General features: G+C 42.4%; 1 protein-coding gene across 2 annotated transcripts in view; it reads right to left on the bottom strand.

Moving 5' to 3' along the window:
- The window catches only part of SCLT1 (sodium channel and clathrin linker 1), a 95,334-nt gene that overhangs the window by 19,789 nt on the left and 47,659 nt on the right, over positions 1-27,886 (bottom strand). For both annotated transcript variants that reach the window (XM_060246795.1, XM_060246796.1), the window contains 5 exons: positions 21,321-21,392; positions 19,798-19,872; positions 15,194-15,339; positions 13,151-13,343; positions 9,586-9,782 (listed from right to left, as the gene is read on the bottom strand). In XM_060246795.1, the coding sequence (XP_060102778.1) occupies positions 9,586-9,782; positions 13,151-13,343; positions 15,194-15,339; positions 19,798-19,872; positions 21,321-21,392 (683 nt within the window). The remainder of the gene's footprint in view (positions 1-9,585; positions 9,783-13,150; positions 13,344-15,193; positions 15,340-19,797; positions 19,873-21,320; positions 21,393-27,886) is intronic.

Raw genomic sequence — 27,886 nt, 5'->3', positions numbered from 1 at the left:
CTTTATTATCAATTGCAACTCAGCAGTTTTTCTTTCTTATCTTCCTTTGGAATTCCTTTGTAAATAAATGCTTCTCTTAGGTCAGCAACTGAATGTCCTGGAAGGTTAAAATGTCCCCCCACTGGTTTTTCAGTATTGTCATTTCTGGAAAAGAGCACGAGTCTAGTAGCACCTTAAAGACTAACAAAATCTGTGGTAGCTTACATGCTTTAGTGTGTCACTCATCACTTCTTCAGGCTTATTCTTGGGATTGATTCTTCCTGTACTGAATTGAGACCTAGGTTTTATGTTATGTTATTTTATTTATTTTATTACATTTATATCCCACCCTCCCCTGACAGGTTTCCTGTTTCATTACCAATACTGATATTTCCATGCCTTCTACCCCTCTACATTTCACACCTAACTCAATCAAGCCTACTATTGCCATTCAGCATCTGAAATCATTTTTATAAAATTTATATTTCTGTACCACAGGTCGGTAATTACTTGGCGCTTGCACAGGGGACTACCTTTACCTTTTTACCTGTTACATTTTAAGCCACACATGGCCCAGCTCAACAAAGTAACATTTATGTCATATCTGGCCCTCCTAACAAATGAGTTTGACACCCCTGGGCTAGACAGTACGTCAAAAGATATTGTTATGGTTCAACGTGGTGCCCATTGACAACTTTCCCGGTGCCCAACAACTGTTTTTAGAAAGTAGGTGAGGCTTCTGATTGGCTGTGCAGATTTTTCAAAGTCTTGCTTTGGCAGCAGCTGCCACTACAGTCGAAAGATCTTCACTGTGCAACGAGGGTAAGCTTGGCAGCCATTTTGTCTGCTGCTTAAAGGTCACTTTTTGTAATTAGTAGACTGATCAAAGCCACCAAGTAATACACTTACAGTTTGCAAAGATATATTACAAGGATTGTGTACAACACATAGTAAACAATACAATATTGACAGAGGCCAGTGGTGCTAAGGCCTTTTAAAGTAACAAAAACCCCAAGGGGGCCAACCCCTCCCCCGTCCCCAAATGAATAAATATAAGTCCAAACTTGGAAATAGTCCAACTGAAATTCACAAGGTGGGTGCTCCTAAAGAACGTAGCTTCAATGCAGCCGCTTTCTTAAAAAGACGTCTCTCCAGATTTTTTGTGGCTGGTTGTACCTCATGCACCAGCTATTTTTGTGGCCACACCTATCTCCCTTTGTCAGAATTCCAAAGGTACCTGCAGGCTCAAAAAGGTTGGGGAGTCCTTGGCTGAGACCTAATGAAAAGAACTGCATTATTCCACAGTGATAGTTTCAGGAGGCTAGCCATGTTGGTCTACTGTAGAAAAGCTAGATTCTAGTCCACTAGCGCCTTATAAATAAGTTTTTTGGTCAAGCTCCTATCATCAGATATAAGTAGATCAGTGGTGTCAAACATATGGCCCGCCAGCCGGATCAGGCCTGCAGAGGGCTCCAATCAGGCCCTCCAGCAACTGGCTGTCTTCTGCTTCATTTTCCCTTGCCTGCTTTTTTCGGTCACCATTTTGTGTTTCTCCCCAAATAAGCCAGAGCAGCAAAGCAGCTTTTCCCTCTCCCCCCTCCCTTTTCCCAAAGGGAGGAGGAGGGATGAACAGCCTCAGGCAATGAGGGAGCTTGACAAGCCTCTCTTCCTTCTAAAGAATGGCTGAGGATCCTCCCCCTCCTCGTGCCCCAGGGAAGGAAAGAAAGAGCCATATCTTCGTTTGCCAATCCCCACCATCAGGAGAGCTACAAAGAGTGCCTTTAAGACTAGCAACGTTTTAGTGAAGGTATGAGCTTTTTGCCTTGTTACAGAGAGAGAGTTTTGTTGTACTTGTTATGGGTGTAACTGGGTTCCCCTCCTCTTTTTCACTGTACTCATGCCCTCCAGTCTTTCTCAATAGGAAAGCATGTGAACTATTTAGAAGAGAAATATCAGCATTAGGCTGAGTGTGTGTTCCACCCCAGGTTTACCCAGCAAATTTTCTTTAATTTTTCTTTCACATTTTCCTTTGATTGGGGGTCTTGAATTTAGACTTCCCAGATAGTAGGCTGACACTGACCACTGTACATGGCTCTCTCTGTTCTTGTAGTTGTTTTTTGCGGGGAAGTTGTATTTTTTTTTTAGTTGAGGCATTTTTCTGGGGAAAATTATAGTTTTGTAGACAAGCACATAGCCCTCAGTATGTGCCGTGGTGCTTTCACATGTTCTTGACTAGTACATGAAGCAACTTCTGTACAAAAGCTCACAGTGCCCAGCTGCTTCATGTTCCTCTGGGTCTTAGGCTCAAAGCATTGACCATGATATGTCTGTAATGAATGTCAATGAATCAAAAGTAGGTTTGCAACTTACAGATGTACACACCTGAATAGAACATATTCAAGACTACTGTCTGCAGTTTTTGATGCAATAATTCATAGCAAGAGGTGACATTTATCAGAGACTGTAAAACAAATATTGCAAGTGTGCTAATATTTTAAACATGTTTTAAGTAAAAAAAATCTTTAATTGTGTGTCTGTGCCCTTTATAAAGTTTATATGTCTGCTACCTGGCATTACATTTTATGATACATATGGCCCTCATAACAAATGAATTCGACACCCCTGAAGTAGATTATATTGATACTTTCCTTGATCTGACAAAGGGAGATTTGAATTTCAAAAGCTTAAATCCCAAAAATCTTGTTGGTCTCTAAGGTGCTATAGGATTTGAATCTAGCTCATATTATTCCATGAGGTTCAGTCTGGAAATGCCTCAGGTATTTCTATAAGCAAATGCTTGAAGTCATATAAAAAGCACAGTCACAATTAAAAAAAACCAAGACCACAGAAACCAGATGCAGATTTAACCAAAAGACAGCATTAATTTAACAGCTGCCCAAAGAAGCATGTGTGCCTGAAATACGGTTGCCAGTTCTGCCTGAGGAAATATCTAGGGACTTCAGGGTGGGACAAGGTTGTGACAAACACCACTGAGCTCCAAAGGGAGTTCTGGCTATCACATTTACAGCAACCATGTTCCTTTTAAACACTTTCCTTTCATTGGAAATAATGGAGAATAGGGACACCTTCTTTTTGGGCTCATAGAACTGGACCCCCTGGTCCAAACTTTTTGAAACTTTGGGGGGGGGGGGGTTGAAGACAGCAGATGCTATGTTGAAAATTTCAGAGAACAAAATGGAAGAAACTCCAGAATATGGAAAGTGGTTGTTATTCTCTTAAAAAGGCTTAGCTACAAATATACAAAGCATGTTACTTTCAAAAGGAATTACATTTCTTCCATTTAAGCCATATTTGTAACATCAAGCATGAGGCAAATAACTTTATTTTCAATGTATTAGGACAATTTCATTGCAATAGAATTTCCAAATAAATCAGATCAGATCTGCTCATTGGCTGTGTTATCACTTTGTATAATGAGTTAATTTCAAATTTGGGCCCATCATGCAGATAAGAAAAAAATAAACAATGTTTTTACAAACCTGACACAGACCCTAGGTTAGTATAACAATCCCCTAACTTAAAAAAACTTAGAGCCCCGTGGCACATAGTGGTGAATCGCAGTACTGTAGTCCAAGCACTGTTCACGACCTGAGTTCGAACCCAATGCCTGTTCAGCTGTATCTTTCTTTATTTGTAAGGGTAAGGAACCTATAATGTACTCTCTAAAGCTGACACATGTTTGTGCCACATGTGCAAGTTTAACTGATATTATGTCTTTAGTGAAACTTCTCATAAGTGGTGTGAATCTACATAATGTGTCAAAATCAATGGAGGATGTCATATTCCTCATATAGACAAAATCATTCTTAGACGCAGCTGTCTTGGAAGACTTGGAAGAGCAAAATATGAAGTGGCCCATTAAAATCACCAGTTTTCATACACACATCCTTAGAAAGTAAAACATTTTTAAACTAGTGTACAAAGGTCACTTTATAGTATTAAGGTGTATGCACAGTAAGCATGCACTGAATCAGCATTATTGAGATCTAAGCATCGTAAGACACTTACAGGAACTCCCTTGGAGACTTGTTAAAACTGAGCCTGGAAGCATTGCAAGATTTTCTTGTTTTAATGCCTGAGGCAATTTGACTATATATACTATAATAGGTATTTTATTTTGACTTTATCTGTTTGTTTTAAATGTTGCAGCTCTGGGAACAGTGTGCATTACAATGAAGGGGGTGGAATTATGGTGCAATCTAATGCTGTATGTTAGTTGAATGGGGGCAGGATTACTACTTTACTTTACTTTACTTTATTCGATTTATATCCCGCCCTACCCCACCGAGGTGGGCTCAGGGCGGCTTACAACAATAAAAGCTAACAAAGGTCGATTTAAATACAATTAAAATTATACAATAAAATACATAAAAGCCTAAAAATACATAAAACTCACATCGATATACACTATGCTACTATTACTTAAATCAGTCCTTCAAATTTCCAATATTCAGTAATCTGATGTTTAAGATTTAATATTCAGGCATTCTGCTCACAGTTAATTATATGCCAACCGGAAGAGGGTTGTTTTACAGGCCCTGCGGAACTGTTCAAGGTTCCGCAGGGCCCTCACCTCCTCCGGGAGCTGATTCCACCAACAGGGAGCTGCAATCGAGAAGGCCCTGTCCCTGGTCGCTTTCAGATGGGCCTCCTTTGGCCCAGGGATTATAAGGAGGTTCTGAGACCCCGACCTCAGCACTCTCTGGGGGACATGTGGGGAGAGACGGTCCCTAAGGTAGGCAGGTCCCAGACCATAAAGGGCTTTAAAGGTCATAACCAGCACCTTGTACCGAACTCGGTATGTTATCGGCAGCCAGTGCAGTCCTCGAAGCCCCGGCTGGATGTGCTCCCGTCTAGGGAGCCCTAACAACAGCCGGGCAGCGGCATTCTGCACTAGCTACTAGTAAACCCTTTCATTAGAATTAACTTTGCAACACCCCTAAACAGTGTTATGCCATCATAAGCAAGTCCATTGTGACTGTTACATTGTCAAAATGATAATGGCATAAGGGGAAAAATACTTTGAGTTGGTTATAGTGAGGAACTAGTGCGGTTATAGTGAGGAACTAGTGGGACCATGGATAGCTTATTTAAGACTGCATCACCCCCTTGGTTAGATTCTGCCTCCCAACCAGGTGAAGTTGTAGTAGTAAAACTGCCACAGTAAGTGTACATATGGAGGGATCGGTGGGCTGTGGAGTGGGGGAATTAAGCAAACACTATGTGAAGAAATCAAATTGTTATTAAACTACCCAAGCCCATCTAATCACAGTGTGGTGCTGGGGGATTGATCCTCCACCCTCTTGTTCTGGGTAGGGTTGCACTCTCCCTAAAGGAGCAGATGAAAACTTTTTGCATTGTTTCATGTAGTCCCAATAAACTCTTATTGGCCTTTCTCCCTGGTTGTGTTTGTATGTTTATACATTTTTATTGCATTGTTAAATACTTTATATCAGGGCTTTTACTGAGCAGGAATGCCCAGGAACACAGTTCTGACTGGCTTGGCATCAGGGGGTGTGGCCTAATATGCAAATGAATTATTGCTGGGCTTTTTCTACAAAAAGCCCTACACAAAACAATGATGACATCAAGGAGGTGAGGCCTAATATGCAAATGAGTTCCTGCTAGGCTTTTTCTGCCAAAAAAGCCCTGCTTTACATAAATGTTTTAAGCACTGTTTTCATATTTTAAATGTTTTGATTCAGGTAGCCATCTTGGGGACTGTATGTGAAGAAGAAGATGATATTGGATTTATATCCTGCCCTATACTCTGAATCTCAGAGTCTTAGAGCGGCTTACAATCTCCTTTACCTTCCCCCCCCACACACACACATGCACAACAGACACCCTGTGAGGTAGGTGGGGCTAAGAGAGCTCTTACAGCTATGGCTGACCCAAGGCCATCCAGCAGGTGCAAATGGAGGAGTGGGGAATCAAACCTGGTTCTCCCAGATAAGAATCCATGTACTTAACCACTACACCGAACTGGTTCTCCACCACCTGGCTTTGGGTGGATATGTGGCACAGATATATTTTTAAATAATCTCCCATCATGTACCAGTAATGAAATTAAAGAACACTGGAGCCCCCTTTGTTGGGAATTCTTAACACTCCACTTATTATGACTGCTGGTCATGACTCAATTTTCCACACCAGACAGGGGCCAAACAAGATGTGACGAGGCAAATCTTTTGGGGGAGAGACATGAACCTGTACAGCACATTGTCATATTCATCCAACATTACATAAGCATCTGAAAACACCAAAAATAAAATAATCTACTAAATCTGTCTTACTTGAGCATGATAACCACACAAGTGACAAGAATGTGTATTAGATTTATAGTTTTTAATAAGGAAACAACAGAATCACTCACTTCTTTTCATCAATGAAACAGTCTGGAATTCCTACTGTATTAGTAAACAGAATATTAAATCTCTAAAAGTTATCTCCAGCTTTCATAGCATTGATAGTCTCAGACACAGACGTCTCAGACACTGTCTCAGACACATGATAGTTCCAGCCTGAAAGATGTCCACTTAGCCTCAACCAGGGCCAGGGTGTTTCCATCCTGGCCCCAGACTGATGGAACTCGCTCACATTTGAGGTCAGGGCCTGAGTGAATGCAGATGACCATGAGAACATGACTGAGTATAGTTGCTGGTAACTATTTTAAGCCAGCTCCCATAAACAGACATAAGGCACAGTAAGCATACATTGAATGAACTTACATGTAGGATGGACATTTGAATTCCTTTTGCTGTGGGAGGCTAAGGAATTTTGCAACTGGATGTGTATGTTAGATTTTAGTAGGGCAGGCTTTAATGAGTGTCATTCCATGGGCAAAAAAGCTGGAAGTGAAAGAAGTAAGAGAAACTCTCCTAAAACAAGAGCCCTTACAAGCTCAAGCTGTCTCTGCTCCAACAAGATGGAAATATGGTAGGCGATCCAAGAAGCCAATGTGGATAAGCAGAGAACTCTGTGATGAGTTAAGAAAAAGGAAATGTTCTAGAAATTGAGGGAAGGACATACCTCTACAGAAGAGTATCTGAGGATTTGCTAAGCACTGTATGTCAGCCATCAGAGAGGCCAAGCCACAGAGTAAGCTGAGGTTGGCCAGGGAGGCTCGCTACAACATGAAAAACAGCTATATGAGAAGGTAAAAGAGGCAATAGGCCCACTGTTGGGTGAAAATGGAGAAACTCTGACAGAGGACAGAAAGTATCCAAGCTGCTGGCTGATGCAGATGGATAGGTAATTGAAAGGAACCATTTAGCTGCACTGGATGAGTACAAATCCCCTGGGGCCAGATGGTGTGCACCTGAGAGTGCTCAAAGAACTTTCTAGAGAGCTTGCAGAGCCTTTGTCCATCTTCAAGACCACGTGGAGGGCAGAATAGTTGTCAATGGCATTTCATCTGATTGGAGGGAGAACCAGTGGAGTGCCAAAGAACTTGGTTCTGGACCAGTACTTTTTAATATTTTTATTTTTATGAATGATCTGGCAGAGGGAATGGACTACTTATTAATTGTGCAGATGACACCACATTGAGAGGAATAGAGGATACACAAGAAGATAAAGAATTGAACAAGTCCTGAACACACTGGAAAAGTGGGTGATGTGAATAAGATGGAGTTCAACCAGTTCAGTAAGTGCAAAGTTCTACATCCAGGTAGCAAAAATTAGAAGCACCCATGAGATCCCACATTGGCAATCTTCTAGCAGTGGTTGGTCAAACACTTGTCAGGGAAGCTTTAGGCTGATCCTGCATTAAGCAATGAGTTGGATTAGATGGCCTATATGACCCCTTCCTAGCTCTATGATTCTAAGAACATTAGTATTTACTACTACTAGCAGTCCTAGCCTTTTGGAGTTTCATTGTTATAACATACCTGATCCACTTCAGGAGGGGCAAAATAGAGCTCAGGCCACATATCTAGTGATATCACTGAGTACCGAAAGGGGACCAAGGTCCTGTAAAAATGCCTGAGCAATTTCACACCCATTTGGGAGGCCAGGCATTTCACCTGGACTCCAAAGCAAGAAAAATAAAACTCCTACCATTCCCTACTCTTTTAGCAGCAAGAAGCCCCAACAGTTATGGAATTCAGCACTAATTCTAGTTGAGGATTTTCTATAGAAGCTTGGATAGTGAAAAAAAAGAACAGATATAGAATTTATTCCAAAAGCTCAGAGCAGGTAATGTAATGTTTTTAAAAAACCCTTAACATGTTAGAATTAAATGTACTTGGGACCAAACATTAGATTTCCTCCTTAGCACCAATCCCAATCCAATCCTTGCATTCAAATAGCATAAAGCATCACTGGGATGACAGTATGCATTTGGCAGAAGGGGCCAAGGAAACAGGATTTACAGAGTAAATTGAGAAAAGGCTGAGATGGACAATTATTGTCAGTTTCAGATCAGGAAGAATACTTGTTGATAAGTTTATAGAGGTTCCCTCCTCTGTGACTTATTGCTTTTCCCCTTCAGGCAGAGCAGATGCTTTAACTGGAGTTAGCAGTAAAGATGGTTACTTAGGCTGTGCCTTAAGAGATTCTTGTAGAATTGAAAAACAAAACACACCCATTGAAGGACACAGAAGATACTAGAGCAGATTTTTCTATCAGTTCTTTCCATCTAGATCTTCTCTGGTGCTGCAGCCTAAATCTATGCTGATGAGGTCAGAATCAATATCTGCACAATGCATTAAACTTCACAAACCTTCAGTGCTAGATTCCCATTAGTGTGCAATAATTTCTGGATAAATTGTTCACCTCATTCATTCAATACATTCATTTATCTTCACAGTAAACTCTCACACAACTGTTACACATTGAGGCCTCCCTATTTAAAGTCTTCCTCTCTGCTTTCAGAGAATATATCAGCTTTTCCTGTACCAACTCTGAGCCTTGCTGTCAAGATGCAAGAACATATTCAAAATGGTAACAAATACAGTGATGATGACAACTCACATCATATTCCATACTGTAAAAACCTCAGTAATTTATACTGGTTAATCAGGATGTGAGCTCCCAATCTCTTCTTGTCAGCCAACTGACCCAGCACCTTCCTTTGATGCTATGGTCTGGCTTCTGCAGCTGAGCTGCACAAAGGAGAGACGTAGTTCCACTACATCTTTGATTGCTACTGAGACTTTTAGGCCCACAGACACTTTGTGTCAATGAAAATGTGCCATATTCCCATCTCAGGTGACAGAGGGACAGGGGGTTCTGCATTTGCCAGAAATAGAACTGCTCCTGCAGCTTAAATAGGCTCAGACAATGTTCTGTTGGCAAATCGTTTTGAATTTAAGTGGAAGAAGTGTATCTCCAATGGAGATACATTCTCCATAAGTACTGCAGGAAACATATCTCACCAATTATTCACTCGTTATTTTTTCCAGTTAACTTTCAAATGACAAAAACACCCTGAATGTTAATTAAAAACCACACACGAACTCTCCTTTCACAGGAACAGTATTATAATACATCTTATGTAATACTTCCTCTCTTATCTGTACTTTTCCAATAGATCTGTATACCTGTCTGTATCAATAATGTCAAAAGAATTATATCCCTTACTTTAAATTATTTATTCTGGTTTCAGTGTTTTCTGTAAGTCTCTTTGTTTCCTCTTTCCACCGGTTTGTTGCTTTCTGTTGGGCCATCAACAGGTGTCTCAGATCAGCAGTGGAGTTTTGATTCACATCTTCCATCTCTTTCAGTCGAACTTCATACCCATGTTCTTTTATTAACAGTTCATTCTCCATTGTGCTGATCTATAGAAAAAGTAAAAATTCCCATCACTAAAATATTAGCTTTTGTGTTTTGACCATATGACTGAAGCTGACCAGCATCAACAGACCAACATTCAATTTATATCTGTTAATAAAGGATTGTGGAAGTTCTAATAGTGTACTCAAAATGCAAATAGGAAAAAAAATTTTTTAGAAAGATTTATACTTGTCTTTTTTTGCACTTCTTATATGAAGCACAGTCTACAAATCAATTGTCAAACTTTTTTTTGATTTACATATTGCAGTTCTACAGAAATATGCAGACTGACATCTTTAATTGCCTGTGGTGAGTAATAGTGGATTACAGCTGAGCAGCAGAACTTTCATTATTAATTTCTTCACTGAATTCTTGGAAGCTCTTTAGAAGTGATCTTCAACCCTTCCAGACTCAGAAAGACCCACCTTTAGAAGAAGAAGACTGCAGATATATACCCCGCCCTTCTCTCTGAATCAGAGAATCAGAGCGGATTACAATCTCCTATATCTTCTCCCCACACAACAGACGCCCTGTGAGGTGGGTGGGGTGAGAGGGCTCTCACAGCAGCTGCCCTTTCAACGACAACTCCTGTAAGAGCTATGGCTGGCCCAAGGCCATTCCAGCAGCAATATGGGAACCACTGAGCTGCCTTAACTACATGACACAATGTCATGTGACAGCACAGCAATGCGTTGGGAGGAGGAGCAGTGGGGGTCTAACTGGCAGGGCTGGGTGGTGGCCAGGTGGGGAGAGGGAAAAAAAGTAAGGAAGAGCTTTCTTGGGGCTGTGCATGGCAGGGCTGACTGACTGACAAGTCATGTTGGTCTGAAGCAGCTAAACAAAGTTTGAGTCTGGACTCAGACTTCATTCACATAATGTTCAACTATATCAGCCAAGTATTACAATTTATCAAAACATAAATTTATGCTAGTGAAAAAGAGGAAAATGGGATCTACTGAAGGACAAGCCATGAACAGCTGAGTTGCCAAAAAGGGAGAGAAGCTCCTTCAAAAAATGGAAGAAAGAAGAAAAGATGCTAAGGAATGGGGGCAGGGTGTGAGTGAGCAGACACATAAAGCACAAGTGAGGCAGAAAAATCAAAGGAAGGCAAGAGAAGAAAAATAAGACATTTAATATCTCAGGTTTGGGTGGTAGATGAAATGCTCCCCCTGCCCTATTTTTAGAGAGATGCCAGAAAGAGGGGGAAATCCCTTTTCCTTCTCCTCCCCCATTAAGCTTATTTGGCAATTCACTGAGGGCAGGCAAAGCATTGAGGAACCTATAAGGCATCAAAATAAGCCATAGGTCAACTCTCTGGAGCGAGAACAATGTTCCATATTCTGCCAGCCTCTCTGCCATTTAGCACTGTAAAGATTTCTTGGAGTCAGTATAGCATAGCAGTAAAAGTGTCAGCTTCAAATCCTCACTCGTTCACAAAACTCACTGGATGCTTTTCGGCCTAACACATCTCAGAGTTATTGTGAGGGTAAAACTGAGGAGAGGAAAAATCTGTATACTGCTCTGAGCTCCATGAACAAAGGGGTAGATAAACATGAGACAGAAAAAGATACATGCATGCTCATTCCTCAATATGTCTATTCTTTAGGTCCTGCCCTCCCACTTAGGGATAAAGAGGGAAAGTTATAGGCAAGCAAGACATTCCTTCCCTTTTATTTCCAAACCCAACAAAAGAACTATGGGATAATTTCAAAGTTTCCAAAGTCTCAGTCCTGATCTTTTGAGAGCTGTGGAGTAATATTTCCAGACTGCTTCCATTAGGATGATTTTTTTAAGGGGGAGGGTAAATGACATGCTTCCCTATCTCTTCAGCTCTCAAACAAAAGTATTATGGGAAAAATTTCCTGTAAGATCAGAATGTGAACAGTGGAAACCATCAAAGCCCTAATTCTGTTCTACAATTGTCAAAAGGTGAATTTTCCCCATAGCATTTCTGTTGCGGTGGTAGGAAAGTAAAGAGCTTCTTCCTCAACAGCACGTTATGGGGATTTTCCTTTTCCCCTCTTCTATGAGAAGTCAATTGCATCAATTCACTTTGACCAATGGTACATGGAAACCTTCTTACTTTTCATGGCAGTGGTGGTGTCATGACCATAATAGGGTTCAGCCATTTTATTATTAGAGAGAACAAGTGGGGACTTGTTTGCCTCACCAGTGCTCCCACCAAGTCATTCCTTCTCTCTGTTCTGTCTCTTATTTCCATTTCAGCAATAGCTGTTGTCTTCCCTTCCCACCTTTTCAGTTATGGCTACTGTCCTTCTTCTACACATCTCGTCTGTCCCCATACTGTTATTCCTCTCTCTGTTTCAGCCTCTTTCCCCCCATTTCAGCCTTGGGCACTGTCAGTCTCCTCTCACACATTGTTATTCCTTTTCTCTGTTTGTCTGCCTCTTTCCCCACTTCACTTAACCCATGATGTCAGTTCTTCTGCCCCCCACACTGTTGTTCCTTTTCTCCTGCTAATCCTCCCCCTCTACCCATTTGCCTGCCTCCCTTACATTCCAGAGTTCATGGCGCAGGGGGGTGGCGGCTCCTCACCTGCTTGCTTCCCCAGTTCCCTCGCTACCAGTAACAATTTTCTGGAGGATTGTTGTCTTCCTGGGCTTTCCTGCTGCCCTGCAGCCACTTCAGCTCTTGCCACAGATAGTGGGTGGTCCCTCCCCTTCCAACCTGTCCCATTGCTACCACTTTCCCTAGGACTCCCCAGCTCCTGTCTGTCTTCACTGCAACTGGTGGGCATTTCTCTATCCTGTTACTGACACTTATGGGACTTCGGCACTTCTCCCAGCCCCTGCCTCTTTTTCCCCAGAGGCTGCTGCATCTCGGCCTCTCCATCTTTACCAGCTGCCCTTTTCAGCCTGAATTTCCTCCTCCTCTGCCAGTTATAGCCGCCTGCCTCTCAGCTGGTCTGTGGCTGCCTTTTGAGAGCCCTGGTGGTAAGAGTAGGCCCCACTCCCAAGGCCCCTTCCAGTCTGACCATCTTTTCCCTCCAGCCACCATTAGGAGAGACCAATGATCATTCCTCCTCTCCCTGCAGCAGTGCTGTTTGAGTTGCCTGAGGGACATTTTTGTGCAAGTGCAACAGAAGTACTCTATTTTTAGGTTTTCTATTATCCCCCAACTTTCTGCACTTTATTTTCCAATTTTTTTGCAACCCTGGGGAGAATCCCAATTTTGCAGGAAAGCCTTACTTCAGTGTATGTAGCCTGATCCACAAATATGGCTATTAGTATACAGATAACTGTTTTGGTGATTGTATTATGAGAAGGTAGACTATTTCCTTGGAAACTGAAATCCTCCTTTCATTCATTTCCAAGGAATAGACAAATATGAAATATGTAAAAAAAAAGAAAACCTTTAATTTTGCAGTTTGCTGTGCTTCCATGGCGAGCTTTCTCAAGTCCTCAATTTCTTTTTGCAAACGTTCATTTGCTTGCTGGAGTTTTAACCGTTCTTCACTGACTGAGCCACAGTTCTCTCTTTCAGAATCCAGAATACTTTGCAACTTTCTAATCATTTCCTGGCAACGACCTAGCTCTTCTTCATGACTTAGGAAAGAAAAATTGCAAATGACATTTGATAATACTGCAAGCTAAATTATACCTACATTGTGAGGTTCTTCAATTATTTGCTTGAATATTAAAGACATTAAAATAAGCATGACTGCTGAATATTTACAACATTTACTAATATGGATTTAACAGTGGGCACCATCTACTTTTTTTGTTTGCTAATGCAGATTCAAGGATTATTTGCTTAGCTAAATGTTTCAGGACCACAGGAGGACCTTGGATTCCAATTTGTTTTTGCTTACCCTGTACTTTTTAGATCAGGAATTTGTTATTATCCAACAATGTGTGTTTTGGATGCTACCAGATAAGGTAATAATGATAAGGTAATAAATATACATGCAAAATGGCTGTAGCCTGCTGGGGGTAGGCAGAAATAAATGGTTCTAACTGAAACTTAGTATTCATGGCATGGATTAAAATTGTGCAGTCTGACAAAATTACTTTTGCAGTTTTGCAGTTGAAGCAAAAGTTTCCAGGTTAGCTGCAGGCCTAGCCTAAGGGATGTGAATATATTAGCAAAAATGCTACAGAGCTCACCATGGGTCCTTAACCAAGATACAAGTAAAAGTGCTTTCTGTTTTCTATAGTTACAATGCTGTAGGGCCCCTCACAGAATAAGAGTTGTATTGAAACCTCTGTAGGAATGTCACTCTTTTCTCTTCCTGGTTCAACAGAAAAAATACTTTGGTCTTCACAACTTCTTCCTTCTTAGCTGATCTCAACCATGGTGCTGTCAGCAGCAATTAAATTCCAAGAAACATGTTTAAAACACCCTTCTCTCTCTTTCTCCCCCCTCCTTCTTCCAGTCTGTATGAAAATAGGAATGGGATTCACAAAGCTGGTTTTCCACTGTACAGTAGTCCTGCCATAAATCTTTCTTTGATGAGGACAGTTTGAATATTATACTGAACCCATTAATAAGACCAAATTTCAGAGAGATATCCTCCACAGATCACTCATAAACCATGCTAGCAAATGCCTGGGGGCAAAGCAAGAATCATAATTTGATCCACAACCTCACAATTATGAACTCTTTAAGAATGGAAGCGTTTTTGCAACTTTATAAAGGTTTAACTATCTACAACTAGGGAATGTTTAATTAACTTGCATTTATTTATTTCCCAGTTTGATTCAACACATTGGCTCCAGTACAAGAAGTCACATGGTGTCTTACATTTAAGGTGGCTGCTAAACCATACAGAAATTAGCAAGACAAGCCTCCCCCACCCCCGTCCCCAAAGTTAGTAGACTGTCAGAGGTGGAGATTCATGCAGAAAGAGGCAGTGCTTTGAAGATAGCAATCTGCACACAACTGGAGCAAATGTTCATGATTTTGCATATGCTCTTTAGGTTGCCACTGACTAAAGAAAAGGAAAGCATTTAGTGGAGGGTGAACTGTTTTGGCAAATCTTGCTGTTTTTAATCTCGGTGTTGATTTTATCTTGTTGGTGACTTGTGTTGATTTTGTGTCCTTGCACCTTATTCTTTAAGGAGATGCAGAAGGATAGAAATATTTTAAATAGATTGATCAAATAAATAACGTCCAGCATGGCTGCATAACTGAATGTATTGATTTCAACAAACACAATGCAGATCCTTGCTCAAATGTTACATACCATGGTTTAGCATGAAGAAATTATTTCCACAGAGCTGTAACAAAAATATCCCCCTCTTTCTTACAAGGATCTTATTTTAAATATGAAATTATAACTGTGCATCTGTTTAAAATAACCAATAACCAACAAATGTCTCTCTTTTAAGGACTTTGCAGAGAGGAGCCCTGATAGGTGCTTACTTTCAATCTGCAGCGCACAGTAATTACTTACTTCATCTCCAGTTGCCTTATTTTGTTTTGTGCTGTTTTCAGACTTAGCTGAAGATCATCTTTTGCACGTTCAGCTGTCAGGCACCTTTGGTGAAGTTCTTCTAGTTTTCTATAATCACCTTCATTTCCTCTACTTTCACGGTATACCTGATAAATGAGTTTACAGAAAATCTCGTATTTCCCCCTCTTACATTCCTATAAAAATTAACTTTGCAATCTATGATAATCACTCTGCCCATGCAAATTTAAGACCAAAAAAAGTAGGATTGCCATCAAGGATACTTGTGGTGATGGATCACAAATCTTGTTGCTCGGTCTCCAGTTATCTGTCTTAAGGTCAGTTCATTTGTACTTTAGGTTTTTGCCTTCAGACACTAACTAGCTGGCATATTATCCAGAGAGCCAATTTCAGAGAAACCAGCTTCTGTTTGCAGAACAATTACAGTTCTCAAAGCGATAACTGCAAGCAAAATCAAACTGCATATGAAGTATCTGTTCTGCATATGGTAATCTAGTTCACATAGCATAAGTGTGAATATAGGGCTTGCACATAAAAATGCACGTGCAATATTCTTCTTCCATTCATTGTCATCTGGATTATCATTACATTCCCTTAAGACTGTTTGCTTTTACTTACTGCTCAGTCAACCCTGAAAGTTCCAACAAAAATAAAACACACAAAATCCCCATCCCTCATCCCAGAGCTTGAATGTTGCTAGACTTTTACTGATTACATATATCTTCCAACTCTTAAACTGGCAAGACTGATACTTTACGTTATTTCATTGAATTTTTAGTTAAACCGATGATAGACTGCTGAAACCAACGATAGACTGCTGATTCCTGCAATTGTTCTTTGATCATGAGGCACAAAATGTGTTATATAAAAACTGCAGGTTTAACTAATGAGCCCTGTGTTTGAAATGGTTCAGAGGGAGAGACAGGATGTCCCTAGTTCAAATTCAAACTCAGCCATAAACAGAAAGCTGAGGCAAGCCATTGTCTCTCACTCTTAGCACTGCCAACCTGCCTTACCAGGCTGCTCTAAGATTTTTATTGAGACAACATGCAGTGCTTTGAAAAGGTAGCATGAAATATTGTTACTACAAGCAGGGAGCCCACAAGGATTGGCGCAGGTCACTTCATTTTCCCATGTACCCCCTTTGCCATACTGTTTCCTCTTTCTGACTTCCTGGTAGTAACCCTCATGTCCTCACCCCTGTCCTTGATTCCTTCCCATTCACCAACTAACCTTTCTTTATATGCCCCCATCTTCAGTTTCATTTACTTCATTTATCTTTCACCACAATGGAGACCCCCAAAGCAGCTCACATAATTGCCCCTTCCTCTATTTTAAGGCACTGTAAGGCTGAGGTATCAAACGGATTTGTTACAAGGGCTGGATCTGGCATAAATGTCACTTGGTTGAGCCAGTCCAGGCCATGAGGCACTGGAGATATAAACTTTATAAAGGTGATTTCAGATGTCAAATGGCAATAGCAGGTGAATGACAACAGCAGACTTGATTGGATCATGTGTGATATGAAGAGGGGCAGTAGACATGGAGATACCAGCACTGGTAATGAGACAGGAAACCTAGGTCTCAATTCCATCCAGGGGGAGTCAGTCCAGGAGGGTGAACATAGGTCTGACATTAGAAACCACAATGTTCAGTTGCTGACCTAGGAGTAGCAGTGTTTCACAAAGGAACTTCAAAGGGAGATTAGAAAAAGAGACTGCTGAATTGCAACTGATAATGAAGCTCAAAACAATGCATCCTCCTGGACTGAATTGAGGGCTAGTTTTCATTACCAATGTGTGGTACTGTCATTTGACATCTGAAATCACTCCACTCTCCAAGTACAAGAACCAATACAAGTGTTCAAATTCCTAATCAAGGTCTTTCTGAAAGAAAATAAATCCAGTTAGACACAGAGAAAGCCAACCTTTTTTTTTAAAAAAGCAACAAGTTTTCAAAACAAGCTGAAATAATTTTATCAATGTACACTGTGCTTATCAAAAGAATCCATCCATCTCCCGTCCCCCACCCTTCCTTCCAAGAAGTGTGTTGCACACAAAAGCTCATACATTGTTGGTTCTGAAGCTGCCATCATGGACTCCAACTTTGTTTTCTCTCCCTTTCATCCACCTCCCTTCCTCCCAAAAAGAGAAGCAGCAGCCCCACAAAAGGAAGCAGAAGGAATGGTGGTGTTTGCGTGTACCTGCGGCAGAGAGACAGAGACACACACAAACTTGTCTTTGTATCTCTCCCACACGAAGCAGCCACGGAGGTGTGCATGTATGTCTGTATGTGAAGAGAGAGAGAGAGAACACAAGGGAGAGGGGAAGGAGGCAAGAGACAGGAAACAAGCTACTGTGCAGCTACAGTAGAAGCCCTAGAAAAGAAATCAGGAGAAGGATGCTGCTTGGGGACTGGCTTTGAGCCCTGGGCGAGTTGGATGCAGACCACATGTCTGACACCCCTGCTTGTAAGGTAAATTACACTGAGTGAGTGACTGGCCCAAAGTCATCCAGAAAGCTTCCATGGGACAGCGCAGATATGAACTTCCTAGCCTTACACTCTAACCACTATACCATACTGTCTATCAGACTTCCCTCCTCCCCTCCCCTGGCAGCCTTTCTCTGAAAAAAGTCTGGGCAAGTTGCAAAAATTGTGTGCAGGCTGCTGTTTGGCCCAAGCAAGTTGTGTGGCATCAACTCACTGTTGCCAGCACCACATCTGGGTTAGTTGTTCAAATTGCATGGTAGCTGCTTGGGTGTTGCTGCTGGACCTGGCCTTGTGCATTTTTCCTACAGGCCGGAGGAATGGGAAGCAAGGGTAGATGGCACAGCCCCAAATGGCCATCCCCCCAGTTTTTTCTTGACAGAAGACAAGGCTTGAAAGCTGACAATATTGGTGTGATTGCCTAGCAACCCTCGCAATGGCCAATGAGATCTCATGGCATCCATTTCTTAAAGTACAAGCACTGGTTCTATTATTTTAAGGTGTTTTCCCCCCTTTCTGATATTCCTGTATATCTGGTGCTCTTCTCAGTTATGCGGAAAGCTTGTCAGTTCATGGCTACAATCTCTGAATTTAAGTAGGCACAGATGGTGCCATGAAGACAGTTAGATACACTGGTTATTTTCCGTGGTGTGGAAAATAGCATTGTAGCCTTAGCTTTGCTAAAAAAATGAAATTCTTAAATTCTCTGATTTATAATACTGGCCTCAAAATTCAGTTAGGTTACTGAAATCCATCTTGCATTCATTCATGAAGAAGCCAAGAACGTGTCATTATTTTTGTCGTTACATTCTGTATTCTAAATATTGGCATTCTTGGAGTGTTTCAAGCTTTTCATAGTAAACTATCTTCTGTAACCTCATTCTTTCCACACAAAAAAAATTCATGAATCAATATAACCTTGATGAAATAAAAATGTACAACTCAATCTAACTTAGGCAAATCATGAGAGGAAGGGCAGGAAGGCTGCATCTATCAGTGGTTAATTCTTGTAGCTCTTTCTTACATGCTCAGGGAAATGCTGATCACCACTTTGGAGACAGGAAGCATTTTTTATCTAGGCTAGTTTGGCCAAGGATCCTAGAGAATTTTGTCGTCCCCCCCACACCACCCATTTTCTGGGCATGGAGCAGAGGGTAACTGGGGATGGTGGTGGGGAAATATCTGTGAATTTCCTGCATTAAGCAGGGGGTTGGACTAGATTACCACTGAGGTACCTTCCAACTCTATGATTCTATGAAATCCTCCACTGTGCAATTCTGATGCACGCGCAATTATCAGGCCACAAAATTTCTCTCTGGCTATCCCATGATTATAGAATTGCCTCCTGAAGGTTATATGATATGCCAAATTTATTCTTTTTTATTCTGGAAACTTTGAATATTCTGAATGGATTTTTTGTTGATGGATACTGGACTGAAGAATTCTGAAAACTACGATGTTGTTTTTTTCAATTGCAGCTATCATTCTGCTTTTAATGTGGACTATTAAGACTCCTGCATCCTATCGGAAGAACATGATATAAATATTTTAAATAAATAAGACCTATATTTATTTGGGGCAGTGCCATCCAGAGGAGTGTAGAAGGTAACAGTGGGGATCCTTCTGACATGCCTGAAACAATGAACAGGCGTTGTTTTTTGAGTCTAAAGTCCAAGAAACCCAGTACAGTCATATAAGCATTAATATCTCAGCCTACTGCCTCTGAAGGTAATTAACTCTACAAGATGTTCCATCCTCAGCGGTAACTTTCAATTTACCTCAGTGGTGTGAATGCACTGCACTTGCCTGATTCCTCATCCCTCTGTGGCTTACTGATCTCTGTGAAGTGCTGCTCTTGGGGGAAAAGAGGATGTCAAGGAATGACAAGAGGGAAATTTGCAGCAAAAAAGTGGAAAATTAGTAGAAATTTGCCCCTTTCCTGTATTGGAAAACTTAGTCTGGATTCCATCCCCATTCCATAATACATAGTATGAGTTGAGATGCTTCAACCACATACTCTCATAAATAATACTGTAGGTATTTCCACATAGGAAAGTATACTACAAAGTAATCCATGCATCATAGAAAAGATAACTCACTTTCTCAAGTTCTTCTTCTACAGCTCGTTTTTCTCTAACAGCCCGCTCAATTTGAGCCTGCTTATCTCCACATTCCTATAAAGAAAATCATGGATAAACATTCTACACATCTGCAAACTACAATGCCAGTACAGCAAATGCCAGGCATGATCACTGAGGACATGGTTACAGACATGTGCACCACTTAGCATCTATGATGCAAGTACATATTCTACTCATTTTATGCTTCACCATTTTATACATAAAGTCATGGATTGCATGGACATACACATACTCTCTTCTCAGACCCAAACACATGCAAACACTTCAAAAATAACACAAATCCCCTTTCCTTGATGTCCCACTTTCCCCACAATTCTATATTCACTCCCCAACTTGCTTCCTTACCTGCCTTTTGGGGAGAATGAGAGGAACCACTGATGGTTGGGAGTTCAGAGCAGGTTGCTAGGAGATTATGCCCTTTTCCCACCCCAATGCAAAGTCTGGCTGTATGTCTCAGGGATAACCTGCTTAGAAGTGTACAGCAGATGATGGGCTCGGTTGCCAAGAAGGAATGCAGTATATTGTGCACCTTTTTGGTCAAACAGCCCTCTGTTGTCCCCAGCTGTAGGAAAAGCAGCATGTGTGCACATGTGTGATTTTTTTTAATGCTATAGGAAGCACACACACCCCAGTTATGAAGTTGGAAACTGGGAATGAATACCGGATTGAAACCAAAGACATTCCTGTTGGAGTCCCATATGAAAGAGAACTGGGGGTTTTTCAGTTGTCTAAGAAAAGTGAATGGCTGCATTTCTCACCCAATATTAAAAGGAGGGTAAACGAACATACATATTCTATATTGGGTGGCCTCTTCACTGAAAGCCTGCAATTAACTTTCCACACCTTACCAAATACTATTTTAGGAGTACACTTTATAAACAAAAGATGGAAACAATGCACTTAAGGACTATACAAAAAAGATGAAAGGATGACATATTCCTTCAAACAAAAATCTTTTGAAGAACAACCAGAAATTTTAGAGAAGTGAAAGCTGCACTTAAAGCAATTGAGAGAAGGAAATCACTAGGAGTAGATGAGGTATCAACAGAGCTATCTCAAGTCATATATAAACATATATGAACACATGATACTGCCTTATACTGAATCAGTCCATCAAAGTCAGACTGTCTACTCAAACTGGCAGCAGCTCTCCAGGGTCTCACGCAACGGTGTTTCCCATCGCCTACTGCCTGTTCCTTTTTAACTGGACATGCTGGGGATTGAACCTGGGACCTTCTGCATGCAAATCAGATGATCTACCACTGAGCCATGCCTCCTCCATTGGTGGAATCCATCAAAATCTTAACAAGAATATGACAAAAATTGTGGAAAATAAAACAATGGCCCACAGACTGGAAACCCAGAGAGCTTAGAAACACTAAGATCTGGCTGAATTGGGCATTTTAAACTTTGTCTCTTATGAGTCAACATAGAAGTAATACAATATGCAAACATAAAAGTTATACAGTAAGCATGCATACCATTTGAAGTATTGAAAGTTCTTCTGTTAATCGAGAAATCTGTATATTGCATCTTTTCCTTTCATTTTCTACCTGAAATTTTACATTAAATGACATATATTATTTGTTACATGGTGACTAGTTTTTCCATGACACAATATACCTTACTAGGCCTACCATAAAAACAGGATAAACTGAATTGGAGAAGGAAGGAAATGAAAAAGAAAATTGCACTTATCTGTAACTATTGTTCATCAAGTATCTTCTGTGCATGCACACATGAGCAGGCCTGCTATCGGATAGGTCTTTACAGCTAAAAGCCTCCAGGGATGTGTTGGAGAAAGAAACTTGTTCCCACAAAGATGGGAGAGCCAGTTTGGTGTAGTGGTTAAGTGTGCGGACTCTTATCTGGAAGAACCGGGTTTGATTCCCCACTCCTCCACTTGCACCTGCTAGCATGGCCTTGGGTCAGCCATAGCTCTGGCAGAGGTTGTCCTTGAAAGGGCAGCTGCTGTGAGAGCCCTCTCAGAGGTTGGAGAAGGAAGGAAGGAAACCTGCTAGCATGGCCTTGGGTCAGCCATAGCTCTGGCAGAGGTTGTCCTTGAAAGGACAGCTGCTGTGAGAGCCCTCTCCAGCCCCACCCACCTCACAGGGTGTCTATTGTGGGGGAGGAAGGTAAAGGAGATTGTGAGCCGCTCTGAGAATCTTTGGAGTGGAGGGCGGGATATAAATCCAATATCTTCATCTTCTTCACTCAGGGACTATGTGCTCCTGCGCAGCAGTACCCCCTACCCTTAGTACCTTGAGCGCTGCCAAAGCCAGAGCATGTAGTGGGGGCTGGAAGGAGGGTATGTGTGCCTGCACAAAAGATACTTGATGAACAATAATTACTATGTTTTCATCATCAATCTTATGTGTAGTCCCACAAGGGGATTCTAGCAAGCTACTCACTAGGTGGTAGGACATGTTCTTCTCACTTGAACAGTGAATAAAGAACTGCTTTTCCCACTTGAGCCTCACATCTCACCTGAAGATCCAAAGCTTAGCAAAGTACAAAGATGTCTACTGACAACCAGGTGGCAGCTCTGTAGGCATTCCATCCAGAAAAGCTGAGGAAGAGGCCACTGCCCTAGTGGAATGGGCGTAAATACTCAATGGGCACAGTAATCTCGCCCAATCATAATCCTCCGTAATGGACTCTTCGAGTGGTCAGGGTCTGAAATGATGCTCTCCTACTTCTCTTAGGGCTATTAAAACAAACAGGGTACTTGCTATCCATGCCAAACTCCAGAGTTCTCTCGATGTAAAATAATAATGCCCTCCTAACTTCTAAAGAATGCACTGAGCACTCATTCTCAGCGCTCGATGTGGGGAAAAAAATACAGATAAAACAATATATTGTTTAATAATAATAATAATAATAACAATAATAAATTTTATTTATATCCCGCCCTCCCCGCCTAGGCAGGCTCAGGAAGAATCCTAAAACTATGGCAAAGGAGTACCCTTTCAGGAAAAAACTTCAAAAACAGGGGATGTACCTGAAGAGCTGCTAGCTCGCTCACTCCCTCTCCTGGCTGAGGTAACAGGAAAGACAGGTTGCTTACCTGTAACTGTAGATCTTCGAGTGGTCATCTGTGCATTCACGCTCATGGGATAGAGCGCCTGCAGTACCTAAAAAGCCCAGGATTTTTCCGCACTCGGCACCAGTGGGCATGTGCAGGTGTCCCAGTACGCATGCTCACCGGAGCCAGCATGAGGATCCCGCCTGTTCCTTCCTGACAGCTGGAAGCCCCTAACATAGGGAGACCGTCAGCAGTGGGGAAGGAGGGCAGGTAGTGTGAATGCACAGATGACCACTCGAAGATCTACAGTTACAGGTAAGCAACCTGTCTATCTTCTTTGTGGTCTCTGTGCTTCACACTCATGGGAGATTAGCAAGCCAGACATACCTGGAGGTGGGAACAGATGGTCAACCAGAAGAGACACATTGCAGCAGGGGAGGGACGGTGGCTCAGTGGATAGAGCATCTGCTTGGGAAGCAGAAGGTCCCAGGTTCAATACCTGGCATCTCCAAAAAAGGGTTCAGGCAAATACGTGTGAAAAACCTCAGCTTGAGACCCTGGAGAGCCGCTGCCAGTCTGAGTAGACAATACTGACTTTGATGGACCAAGGGTCTGATTCAGTATAAGGCAGCTTCATATGTTCATATGATAACCACAGCTCCCAGATGAGTCCTCTGCTGAGCATGCACATCCAAAGCGTAATGCTTCATGAAAGCATGAGGAGAGGACCAAGTGGCGGCCTTGCATACGTCCGTCAAGGAGACACCCTTCAGGAAAGCCACCGACGTCGCCATCGCTCGAGTAGAGTGTCCACGAATGGGTCCAGGCAACAGCTTCTTCGTCAGCAAGTAGCACAGCTTAATAGTTTCAGTAAGCCACTTCGAAAGCCGCTGAGACGAAATTTTTGAACCCAACCGAGGAGTAGCATAGGAAACAAAAAGATGCTGGCACTGATGTAAACTCTTAGAATGACTCAGGTAAAAAAGTAACGCATGCTTGACATCCAAAATGTGCCACTGACATTCCTCGTCTGAGGAAGGCGTGGGGTAAAACATAGGTAACCGAACATCCAACTTAAGGTGAAACTGGGAAACCACCTTAGGGAGAAATGAAACATCAGGATCCAACGAAACTCCGGACTCATGAAACACTAAGTATGGGTGGTCACAATGCATAGCCAAGAGCCCCCCTAAATGGCGTGTCGACATGATTGCCACCAAAAATGCAGTCTTCCAAGATAGAAGCTGTAGGGAACAGGTTGCAATTGGTTCAAAGGGACGCCGGGTCAACCTGTCCAATACTAATGACAAATACCACAACTGTGGAGGTGATCTAGATGGAGGATGCAATCTGACCAATCTTTTCAGGAATTGCTTCAAATGAGGATGAGCAAACACCGAATGCCCCTCAACAGGCTCATGGCGAGTTAATATCACTGATAAATAAACTTTAACAGAAGAAAAGGAAAGTCCAGCATCCACCAAAGACAACAGAAAGTCAAAAATCACCAGTAGACCCACCCGTTGGGGTGAGACTGCAGGATCAGCCAAAAACCGAAGAAATTTCCCCCATTTCCTGTCATAGGAAATATGGGTAGACAACTTTCTACTATTCAGAAAGTCGTGCTTGACTCTGTTCAAAAATTCGCAGGGTCAATGAACCACGCCGTCAGCTTTAAATGAGGTACATTGTGGTGAAACACGTGCCCTTCCTGGGCTGAAAGAAGGTCTGGTTCCGCCGGGAACTGATAAAAAAAACTCCCCTCGCTAAACGGAGCAAAATCGGAAACCAGCTTTGCCGAGGCCACCACGGCGTGATTAGTATGCACCTCGGTTTCTCTCTCGCTATCTTGTTGACAACTTTTGTCAGCAGCGGAAGAGGCAGAAACAGATACAGGAACCAACCCTTCCACTGGAACATTAGACCATCTCCCAAGGACGCCGGATCCATTCCTCCCCTGGTGCAGAACAGAGGACACTTCCGATTCAGGACTGTGGTGAAAACATCCACCTGAGGATACCCCTAGAGCTGGAACACAGGTTGAAGGAAGCGCCACTGCATCTCCCATTCATGTGGAGATGCTGCTCCTCTGCTCAACGAATCTGCCTGGAGATTGAGTACTCCTGGAAGGTGTGAAGCCTTCACATAGATGCCCTGCTCCAGACACTCCAGCCACAGTTATATTGCTAGCGCACAGTGTCGTCGGGTGATTGTTCCGCCCTGCCTGTTGACATAACAAAGGGCTGTAGTATTGTCCATCAACACAGCCACAGCCTTTCCTGCCACCAAGGAACAGAAGGACCGAAGGGTGAAATGAATTGCCAACAGTTTGAGGTAGTTTATATGGCAATGAGTCAGCTGTGGAGGCCACGGACCCCCCCCCCCCCCACAACACACACAGAGAATCCATGTGAGCACCCCAGCCACATAAGGACGCATCTGTGGTGATCGTAACTGTCGTTATGGGCAGATGGAAGGGAGCTCCCTGACAGATGTTGTCTCTGGATGTCCACCATTCCAGAGCCCGAAGGATCGAGGGTAGAATCGTGAACCTCTTTCGAGGTGAGTCCCGAAAAGGCTGAAACTTTCTGAGGAACCAAAGTTGAAGCCCTTTCATTTGCAGTTTCGCGAACAGCAACACACTGGTAGTCGCCGCCATCAGCCCCAGCATCCGCTGCAGCTGTTGTGCTGTGCCCCATTTCCGGCTTTGAAGATGATGAATAAGAGTAATAATGTCCATGGCTCTCTGCTGAGGCAGAAAAGCACGATAAAGGTTCGTGTCTAGCCAAGCCCTGATAAACTGAACTGTCTTTGATGGTATCAGATGAGACTTTTTCATGCTGACCTGCAGACCTAAGACAAAGAGTGGTTGCAATATGGCTGGTCAGACGCTCTTCCGAATCCGCCACAAGGAGCCAGTCGTCTATATACAGAAAAACGACTATGCCTTGAAGCCGAAGATGTGCGGCTACAACACTCATCATCTTAGTAAACACCCGCGGTGCAGTACACAGGTCAAATGGAAGGGCTTTGAACTGAAAATGGTTGGAGCCTATCCCAAACCGGAGGAAATGCCTGTAAGATGGATGGATGCTGACATGGAAGTAGGCATCCTTCAGATCAAAAGTTGCCATCCAGTCCCCTTGGTTGATGAGGGGAAGGATTGTTTGCAGAGCAGACATCCGGAATTTCTGGTACACGATAAACTTGTTCAGATTTTGAAGGTCCATAATTGGTCTCAATCCCCCATCCCATTTGGGGACCAGGAAATAATGAGAATAGAACCCCCCCTTTCTGGCCGCTACAGGGACCGGTTCTATGGCTTGTTTCTGCAAGAGGTTGCTCACCTCCTCTAGCAGAGGGGGGGGAAGGAGGTGTGGTGACAATCACTGACTGAGTCGGAACCTGAACAAAGTCTATCTTGTAACCTTCTGATATGATGGAGAGAACCCATCTGTCTGTGGATATGAACTCCCAAGCTGGTAGATGGTGATGGAGGCGGATGTGAAAAAAAGGAAAAAAAGGGGCAGTGATGTGTGCGGCAGAGAAGTCAAAGGCCCTGCTTCTGAGGGCGGGAGCCCTTGGATTTGTTAGTGGCCGCAGAGGCCGAAGCAAAACGAGACTTGTTATTTCCTTCTTGATCTTATAGAAATGTTCTACCCTTCTGAGGTACGCTGGAGACACACAGGTTTTTGCCACAGTTTCTGCTTGAGGTCCTCAAGACCCTCAAACACCAGGAAAGCAATAATCTTGGGAGACTTTGAATAGAGGTGACCTTTGGGCTTGTGCTCCGAGGTAATGACTTCTATCTTGAGAGACTAGGCCATATGAAACATTTGTTCTTCAAACATTCAGAGATCCTCCATGGGAGATGCCAGGCTCAGATTCGATGTTGTGTCAAATCTGTTGGATTCAATCACCATTTCTTCTTCTCTCACTGCAGGAATAGGAGAATGTGGCCTGTGCACAATGGTCAATGAAGGTGGATACACTGAAGGCAACAACACCCAGTGAGAGTAATGATACAAACTTACATCCCCGTGGCTTGCAAAATTGTCATCCCATTCCTCCATTTAGGACTGCGACCACAGAACTATGGCCTTTGCTCCAGATTGGACTCATGAGGAACCTAGCCTTGTGGTAAGCCAGTACCCTCCTCCCCAAGCTTTAGGAGTGAAGCGCTGGGAGGCCTTACATGTAGATAAACTATGTCCTTCACCCAAACAGAACAAAAGTTGCGTTTGTCAGTTAGGGTAATTTTTGCCCCATATCAGAAGCACTTCTTGAAAAGGGCCTTCTGAGCCATGGAAGAGACTCAAACCAATGTAGCTTCAACAAATGTGGAAGAAGAATCCTCTTGAGTATAGTTGCATACTCCAAAACCATGACCTTCTTCAGCAACAAAAGAAGTACTGAGCACGTGGTCCCTGGGTGGGAACAAACTTCTGGCTCCAGCACACAGCACCTCCTGGAAGCTTTTAGCTGTAAAGACCTATCTGATGGCAACCCCCTCATGTGCAGTCCCCATGTAGGACTGCACAGATCGATGATGAACTAGTAGTAAAATTAGCTTTCATCAGTGATGTAGGCTTTTCTAGAAAATTTGAATTGGAAATTTTTCTCATTTAAATGTCAGCAGAAGAAGGCAACTGAACCAATCAAGCTCTGAGTTTTGTCCATGCTTCATATGTGGGGTGGAACTGAAAATTTTCCACCCTGCATCACTGGCATTCATCCACATGCTGCACAGCTACATAGCCTTTATTTCTGTACAATATGACCTACTGTACAATATGACCTACTATCTCAAGGGACTTTTCCTGAAGTGTAAAAGGCAATAGGGAAAACAAGGAAGAAAACAGAAATAGCATTTTTTTTCGTGTTAATGCTTTCAGAATTTCCTCTTTTCATTAAAAATGCACTATTCAGTAATCAAGATAGGGAGATAGATATACATCTTTATTAACGTTAATAAATCTTAAATATTAATTTAGCATGTCTTGCTAATCCTTGTGCACATGC

Source organism: Heteronotia binoei, chromosome 9, assembly GCF_032191835.1.
Source record: "Heteronotia binoei isolate CCM8104 ecotype False Entrance Well chromosome 9, APGP_CSIRO_Hbin_v1, whole genome shotgun sequence".
In the NCBI taxonomy this organism is placed as follows: domain Eukaryota; kingdom Metazoa; phylum Chordata; class Lepidosauria; order Squamata; family Gekkonidae; genus Heteronotia; species Heteronotia binoei.
This window is presented reverse-complemented; position numbering and strand designations above follow the sequence as displayed.